General features: G+C 37.0%; 1 protein-coding gene across 3 annotated transcripts in view; it reads left to right on the forward strand.

Moving 5' to 3' along the window:
- The window catches only part of LOC140211716 (nuclear cap-binding protein subunit 1-like), a 60,686-nt gene extending 51,464 nt beyond the window's left edge, over positions 1-9,222 (forward strand). For all 3 annotated transcript variants that reach the window (XM_072281804.1, XM_072281805.1, XM_072281806.1), the window contains 3 exons: positions 2,994-3,131; positions 3,229-3,342; positions 5,145-9,222. In XM_072281804.1, the coding sequence (XP_072137905.1) occupies positions 2,994-3,131; positions 3,229-3,342; positions 5,145-5,255 (363 nt within the window). In that variant the 3' untranslated portion in view covers positions 5,256-9,222. The remainder of the gene's footprint in view (positions 1-2,993; positions 3,132-3,228; positions 3,343-5,144) is intronic.
- Positions 9,223-9,462: the final 240 nt, after the last annotated feature.

Here is a 9,462-nt window from a genome sequence, read left to right on the forward strand (position 1 = left end):
AACTTTGCCATTTTTTAATCATTTTTTTACGAGGTCAAGTCTCTAGCTGAGCGCTCAATCCAGCACGGATGGAAAGTGGGCAAGGAGGGACTTGGGACCACTTGCCTCGAAGGCCAATGCAAATGCCACTATACCACTGATTACTATAATTAACACACATCTGAGTGAAATTGTATTTGATGTAGAAAGTAGAGATCAGAGCAATCAAATCGTCACAAATACAGCATAGCACAGATATTCTTAAAATCCTTATAGCAAGATACAGTATACCAATTTTTTTTTTAGTGCTTTAGCCTTTTCGGTTATTTAATATTTTTGGTGATTGAACCATGAAATTAAGTTTACTGAACATTCATTACCTGTAGATATAATATTCATTGTTTTTCAACTGCATTTGAGTTTTGTCCTTTAACTTTGCAACCTTTTCTTGTGTCTATTGTTCCATGTTTGTACTCAGAGGTGGCGAATGTGCCCACATTGGCGATAACCTTTTAAAAAATTATCTCAGGTGCCTTGGTTATTTTCAGCAGAGTTATTGTTGTTACTAATTCATTAATCAATAATTATCGCCATTTTTTGGGAAGAATTATTCCAGTTTATTTATATGTATTCATTGTTTTACTATCAATCAAAGTAGAACAGTGATAAATTGAAATAAATAATTCCATCAACCTTATTCAAAAATTAATGTTACTAATTTAAAAATTAATACCATTTCTAAAAAGTATTGTTATTAACAGTGTACTATTCAAATACAGTACACCAGATCTGTGAGGATTTCAAAATGTCTTATCTATTGTCACATGGTTTTGTAACTGTCTGACAGTGCCAAAGTGGCATGAGATGTTTCCTGTGAAAATATCTTGCTGCTCTCAGGTTTTAGAAAATCACCCACTGCTTAATTTGGCAGTAAAGTTAATCACCGTATCTTTTATGATGGATGAGGTAAATGATGTGACCCTTTTGGTTAATCTGGTGACAGCTTTCAAAAGACCTTGTGTAAATGTAACCTGGGGAGAATACATGGATAGCTTACAACATCCTTCTCAAAACCAAAACAAATTTAAAAAAGACTTTATTTTTAATGGAGCATCTTGTGACATTGTTCCTTGATAGATATTGTTAGTATTTTCTCTGCAGTGATTTCCAAGTAGAATCTTAAGTAGAACTAGAATCCTGTAGCAACACTGTAGAAGCAGAACAGTGAAAGGGGGAGTAAGTTTTTGTCTGTGGTAAGACTTCAATTAGAATAGAAGTGATTTCAAAGCTAAGTGTAAGGACTTCTGAATATAATTGATTACCCACTTTTAAAATGCCCTTGAAGTGATAATCCACCTTCATGAACTGCCTCCTCCTGCTGCTATTTTGTCAGGAGATTTAAAATTTCAACCTAACAACAAAGAAGGAATGGTGATATATTTCCAGGTCAGGATGATGTAATTATTGGGTTATTATTGACACATGTACTGAGATACAGTGAAAAGCTTGACTTGCGTGCTGTTCATACAGATCAGAGCCATACACGGTGCATTAATGTAGTACAAGGTAAAACAATAACAATGAAGAATACAGTGTAAAAGTTACAGAGAAAGTACAGTGAGGGGAAACAAAGTGCGAGATCATAACAAGGTAGATTGTGAGATCAAGAGTCCATTTTATCATAGAGGAGGTCTGTTCAAGTGTCTGATAACAGCAGGATTGAAGATGGTAGTAGGTGCTTTCAGACTTTTGTATCTTCAAGAGAGTATGTCTGGCATGGTTGGGGTCTTTGATTATGCTGGCCACTTTACTGAGGCAGTGAGAAGTGTAGACAGATTCCAAGGGGGATAGGCTGGTTTATGTGATGTGCTGAGCTGTGAGTACAGCTCTGCAGTTCCTTGCAGTTATGTGCAGAGCAATTGCAGTTCCAAGCCATTATGCTTCCAGATCAAATACTTTCAATGATGCATGGATAAAAATTGGTTTGGATTGGCAGGGGCATTCCAAATTTCTTTAGCCCCCTGAGAAAATAGAGGCACTGGTGAGCTTTCTAGACCATAACATCAATGTATCCGGATCAGGACAAGCTGTTTATTATGTTCACTGCTAGGAACTTGAAGCTGTTCACCCTCTCAACCTCAACACTGTTGATGTAGATGGGGGCATGTGCATTGTTTCCCCCAACATTCCTTCCTGAAGTCAGTGATCAGCTCTTTTGTAGACTTTGAGAGAGAAGTTGTTGTCATAGCATCTTGTCTCTAAGCTCTTCCTGTTCTCTGACTCATTGTTATTTGTGATGGTATGATCTGCAAACTTGTAGATGCTGTTGGAGCAGATTCTAGCTATGCAGTCATAAATGTACAGGGAGTAGAGTAGTGGACTGAGGACGTAACCTTGTGGAGCACCAGTGTTCAGAATAATCATGGCAGAGCTGTTGCCTATGCTTATTGATGCAGTCCGTTGGTCAGGAAGTCAAGGATCTGGTTGCAGAGGAAGGCATTGACTCCCAAAGGCCAGAGTTTGGTGATGAGTTTGCTTGGAGTTATAGTATTGTTAGTTGAGCTGTAGTCAATAAACATTAGTCTGATGTAGGTGTCTTTATTTTCCAGATGCTCCAGAAATGAGTATGGGATCAGGGAGATGGTGTCTGCCATAGACCTGTTTCAGTGGTAGGCAAATTGCAGTGGACTGAGGTTGGCTGGAAGGCTACAGTTGATGTAAGCCATGTCCATCCCATCAGAGTACTTCATGATGGTGGATGTCAGAGCCATCTGACAACATGAGGGGGAAGCCTTCTGGTATTACTTTGTGTAATGGAGGAGGTGCTATATATCTGAGTAATTGAAGAGTATTAGACGATGGTGAGCACTGCAGCCATGTTGCATGGTAATAAAAACTTTGTCCTGGATAAGAGAGGGTGGGAGAGATCATAAACTTAAAAAAGCATTGGGGCAGTAATTTTGTCCGAGCATGAGATTTCTGACTACACAGTAGTTTGTGTTTTTTTTCTACAGCGGGACAGTGATGATGACTATGACCAGAATAGTGACGATGATGAAGATGGTCCTTTGGAAGAACAAATTGAACGTCTTCAGGAGAAAGTTGAGTCTGCTCAAAGTGAACAGAAAAACCTCTTTCTAGTAATTTTCCAGGTAAGGTTGTAAGTTACATTTATCTATTCTAAATCTTTTTTTTAATTGTTCCAAAGCATTTTCTATTTATGTACTCAAGATTCTTTGTTCTTTATAGCGTTTTATAATGATATTGACAGAACATCTTGCAAGATGTGAAACTGGTGGGATTGATTTTAACACACCCTGGTACAAGAACTGTATTGAACGGTTGCAGCAGATCTTCCTCCAGGTTAGTAATGTCACATGAAACAGACCTTTGTACATTTTATTTCCAGGAGACACCAAGAGTAAAGCCAAACCTAAACAGAATCAATAATATTGATGTACCTATTGTGAATTACTGCCTGTTTAAATACAAAACAAAAAGTTCCTTATTCAAACCATGAGGGATCAATAAGTTTTTGGTTTAAATTCTTAGGCATTAAAGCACATTAGTCTTTGATTTTCAAGTGGCGGTGAATGAAGCAGCCCTGAAGTAATCTACAAAATCCCATACAAAACATTCGTTAAATATCTTGTTTTGAATGAGTAATGAATTTTGACAAGGACCATTATAGTGCCATGAAGTCATTTGTCCAAACTCAAAGGGTCTCAATTTAATGGAGCAAATTGTGCTTAACCATCCTACACCTTGAATTCACCTGCTACAGAATTGCCATGTTAACCCAAAATTTCTAAAAACAGATGATATTAAAATGTATAAACTAATATAAGATGTTAGGGTTAAAGGGAATTATATATTTTTTTTAAAAACACATCTTACTTCACTTAAATATGCCAGGCAGATCAGCATTCCAAGAGTAAGTCCCTTCAATTCAGCTCAATATGGACTCATGGTACCTGCATCTGATTTGTATTTCCATGTTACAATACGCTGACCTGGAAGTGAGGAACTTGCTGAATAATGCATTGGAGTTAATTGATAGGTCTTCCACAAATTCAGTGGCACAAAATCAGCATGATTCAATCCAGTGTCTCAACAAAAGGAAAAACTCAACATTCTGGCACTCAGCACAACACTAATTGTACTCAAATGTTAGACTGAAATCTGAGTCTATAGCTTTAGACTTCAGGGATCAAAATTAGGACTACAGACAATGTCTGCTAGTTGTATTTAAGCACTCTGAATATGGTGGACTGTTTGCACATTTTGCAAACTGCATTTGGTGCTCCATTAGTAGAGGAATAACATTTGTTCATGTAATTTTGTCCAGTCTTCTTATCCTTCTCACTATTCACAGAGCTTGCTAAATATGCGGTTTAATTCGAGCAATATTTTCATTTTATGTAGTCTCTGAAACTTTCATAGGAGGTGCTAGATCTTCAGCTGGGAGGTTGTTTATCTGAGAAATTCTATACAGTTAATAGCAAAAATTAATCAGTTTAAGTTGCCAGGCAGCTTTATGTTCTGGCCAGAAAGGAAGACACACTCACTGGCCACTTTACAGGAGTAGAACCTAGTGTAGTCTTCTGCTGCTGTAGCCATTCACTTCAACATTCACCATGTGCATTTTGAGATGCCCATCTGCACATCATTGTTGTAACATATTGTTATTTGAGTTGCTTCACCTTCCTGTGAGCTTGAACTAGTTTGGCCATTCTACACTGACCTCTCATTAACAAGGTGTTTTTGCTCACTGGATGATTTTTTTGCACCATTCTTTGTAAACTAGAGACTGCTGTGCATGAAAGCTCCAGGAAATCAGCAGTTTCGGAGATATTCAAACCACCCCAAATAGCACCAACAATCATTGTATGGTCAGGTTCTTAGATCACATTTCTTTCCCATTCTGATGTATGATCTGAACAACAACTGAACCTCTTGACCATGTCTGCACGCTCTAATGCATTGAGTTGCTGCTACATGATTGGCTGATTAGATATTTGCTTAACAAGCAGGTGTACCTAATAAAATGCATGTTTGAACAGAAAATGGTCAAAGAACTGTAAGTTTTAGATTTTTGTAAGTAGAAGCTCCAGGTAAGCAAGTTTTATGACTGTACTCAAGATTGGCATGTTTCTGTGTTACAGCATCACCAGATCATTCAACAGTATATGGTGACTCTGGAGAACCTGCTCTTCACGGCTGAGCTGGACCACCACATATTGGCTGTTTTCCAACAGTTCTGTGCCCTTCAGTAATGGCGATTATGTTACAGTTAAAAGAACTTTTTCAGATTCTCAGTGTTATTTTAATCCTGCATTGGTGAAAGCTGACTCGAGCAAGCAACATTCTTGTATTAATAATATCCTTTTGCCTAATAATCTGTGAAACCATGGAGCATGAAGAAAGCTGCCATTTACATTAGAAAGGATTTTTCTCTAAAAGATTAGATGTTATGGAATAGTTAGAAACTTAGAGGCTGGAGAGATGAGAGAGAGATACAGTTTGATTCAAATTTTGGTATTCACCTCAATTTTAAATTTGCTTTGTATTCCTTGGTTTGGTGGTTTGATACAGTATTCTCTGCATCTAATACCTGTTCTTATCCTCATGATCGCTCTTACAGTTTGTAAATTAAGCTGCATGTTGTAACTTGTCTGAAATTGTGCTCCTTATTAGTAGACCAACATTTTGAATTTAGATGTTGTATTGTGTTCTTTTGAACCTAGTAATGGCAAATAGGCATTCTTATTGATATCAGTGGGAATACTGCCACTTTTTATAAAAAGAGAAAGGTGTGTTATTTTTAAACTTTACACGTCCATTCAAGCCTCATACAGAAAGTGGGAAGTGAAGAGATGAATTTATCACTATTGGAAAAGTAATATTTTTTTACAGATTTAATGAAATGCATTGATTCTAGGATGATAGCAACCTTAGTAGTTACTGGGCCCACTCACTTTCAAACCTGGCTATTTACAAAAACATTTCAAGACGTGTTTTTTGGACCTAGGATTCTGCCTGACTCTTATTTGTGTGTGTGTGTGTGTTTGTTTGTATATATATATATATATGTGTGTGTGTGTGTGTGTGTGTGTGTGTGTGTGTGTATGTATGCGCACATGCACATGTGAGAGGGAGAGCAATGAGTCTGAAACAACCATGCTGTCTACAATAGCAGAGTGCCAAAGTTCGTGATTGCATTCATTGTGATCCAGCCCTAATGCTGCACCATCTCTAAACCCAGAGGTTCCCAACTGATACAACTCCGATTGATATAAGGCATTTGGATTTTTGAGTTGTGCAACTTCAGTAAAAAATTATCTACTTAACAGAAGCAAATGGGGAAAACATTTGTGCGATCACAGCTTTGTTATCCAATTCTTTCCAAACCACTTTATCCCATCCATCAGATCGTATATAAAAGAGGATAGCATTCTACGGTCCGTTATTTTAAAAAAAAACTTGACATGTATTATTCTACATTGAGAAATACTGGCAATATCTGTATTCAGAGACATTTTAGATTAGTAATGTTTGAATACTGCCAAGTTATAGATGATGCTATAATTTTGATTAAATTTTTAAAATATTTTACAGAATCTTAAACTCGCCATGTTCTCTCTCAGGTGCTGATGACTGATTTGATTTACTACTTTGTCATCTGAATCCATTCTATTTCCACTGATACATATTTTCTATAAGTGCCAACCTCCTTTAACCTCCAGGAAATTGTACCTTGAATTTCATATCATCCATGAAATAGTAAGTCCTTTTCCATCTATTATTAACCCCTGCCATTAAACAGTGTTGCAAGTTTTCCCTATACTCCTGTCTTTGCAAATTATAGATGGGAGCAGTCAAATTGTTCTTATCATGAAAGCATTATGCTGTACATAAACCCATCTTTCCACAATTTTGTTTTCTTGACAGCTATCTGACATGACAATGGCACTTTTTAAACCTATTTTGTTTCAAATCAGATGGTGGGTGATGTGGCCTTTCTAGGGAATACTCAATTTTCCATCTTCATTTACTTCTGGTGGCCATGGGACTTTGTGACACAGCATTCTATGTCAACAATGTCACTCTTGAGTTTGTTTGACCCTTTTCCAGTTGCTTTTTATTTCTATCAAGTTCAAACATTTTCCCTCTTTCCTATCCCCTTTTCTCTATTGTCTTTTAACATGTCTATAGACTCAAGTCATTCTGTGTACATTTCACCCAAATTCAACCCTTCTGCTTATGGTTTGATTCCTTACCACCAATATCTACTAATTCATGTGTGATCTCTAACTACTGCTTTCAGTATTCTGTGCAACTTCTTTCAGCCATCTATTATGTCCCTTCCATTTTGCATGTGGCTAGTTTGACAGAAACAAAGAAAAGTGGGAACTTTACTGTTCAGATACCAAGCAACAGCAAGTTATTCAAATGATGTTCTGTAACTGACCAAGAATGTGTACTTCTGATTTCAAAGTCTATAGTCTAGGATTTGTGGCATTGTTCAATTCTTTACAATGTGATTGGGCTTAGTTGAGATAGAGAACCATATTATAGTACAGGTAGCTTGTCTATTGTGGGCATGAAGTAAGAGGATGCATGAAGCTGTTAAATGCCTAATGTTACCATATGGAGGGAGTTCTGAGTTACTGTATTCAACCATTCTCTCATACTTTACAGGTTCTTGTGTTGGACTGTGTTTGCTCATAAAATTCAGCTTTTTCTATCACACTGGCTATAGCTACAGTAACGATTTTTTTGAGAAGTCATTAAGCAACAGTGATTTCTTTGGATAGGGAGACCATTCTGTTCAGGCTAGTGCTTTGTACCAAATTTATTAGTTTAGTCTTGAAGGTTAAATGAAACAATTCCCTTTGTGTAACTTTTATTTACATAAAATTGAACATAATAGGCCAAATGTTCTACAGGTCGGCTGTATATGCATACTGACCAGCCCATGAGCCATCTCCTCTCTCTGGAAGCATAACAGGCCAAGTCATTCTGACTATAAATACCCTTGAAGTCTTTGGCAGAATGGTTATGTTGCAAGATTAAAGTTGGAGATGCCAATTTGAATCTTGGCACAGCAGCTGGGGAATTTAGATGCAAATCTAGTACTGGTAATGACCCAGAAAACAATCCATCTAGTTCACTCAGATATTCAGGAAAAACAGTTAGTCATCCTGCCTTGGATGAGTTTATTTGTTTCTCATGTAGTTGATGCCTAACTGTTTGCTGAATGGATGGAGTTAGGAATGCACAGTAAAGGCTTGTTAGCACAACCACATTTCAAAGAAGAATAAATGAATAAAACTGATGATATGCATTGGCATCCAACTCCAGGCTTACTGACTATGGAAGTTCAGAAATTGAATGTGAATATCTGACCTTCAAAGATTACTTTAAAAAGTGAATTTAAAATTTTAAGTATTTAGTAAATAAAATAATAGTAATAACCTTTATTTTTAAAATAGTAATTTCAGTTGGCTTCAATAATCCACGTGGACATTTGTGCATTCCTGTATGCGCAAACGTGGAATCTAAAACTTTGAGGTACAGTACATGGTTTGAGACGAACATTTAAGCCTTTATCAATTCCCCATCAATACCCTCTGGAGCAAATGCAGCTATGGTTGTTGTTGGCTTGTACTCTCAGTGTTCTAACTCACAAAGTTGACTTTATTTCTGAATGAACTTATAATTGTATCCGATTGTATCAAATTACAAAATCAAATGAGGCCTTTAATTATCTCCACACAACATCAGATTGACTGCTTTGTTAGAAAGTGCAAATCTAAAATCTGCTTCCCTTAACAGTTCACTAATGACTTGTTAGTCATGAATAATGATTAACAAAGATCAAGGGATTTTAAAAATTAAATAGGTAACCTAGTCAGTATCACATTTCTATTTTGGTAATTTGCTGTGGACAAATTAGTTTCTGTCTCCTGCATTACCACATGGAAAGTGCATCATTGTGAAGCACTGGGACATCTTGGAAAAGCTGTGGCAGGTACTGCCTCTATCTTCAGGTGGAAATCCTAAATAAATATGATGCTGGTTCATGTACAATTCTGGATGTAAAGCAAAGCATGTTTTAGTCTGTAGTGAGGACTGAGTTGAGTCTTAGTTATATGTGTGGTCAAGTGAATATGCTAGCCAGGATATACAAGGGGTGATTGATAAGTTCGTGGCCTAATGTAGAAGATGTCAATTTTAGAAAACCTAGCACATTTATTTTTCAACATGGTCCCCTTCTACATTTACACACTTAATCCAGCGGTCATGGAGCATACGGATCTTGGACCTCCAGAAAGTGTCCACAGCAGGGGTGATTGATAAGTTCGTGGCCTAAGATAGAAGGAGATGAGTTATACAGCTTTTGTTTCGTGCACACACAGTTCAACTCTTTGAATGATTAAGCAGAAAGTTTGAAGTTAATAACTCATCAGGGGTGGTTGA

This window comes from Mobula birostris, chromosome 17 (genome assembly GCF_030028105.1).
Source record: "Mobula birostris isolate sMobBir1 chromosome 17, sMobBir1.hap1, whole genome shotgun sequence".
Taxonomy (NCBI): Eukaryota; Metazoa; Chordata; class Chondrichthyes; order Myliobatiformes; family Myliobatidae; genus Mobula; species Mobula birostris.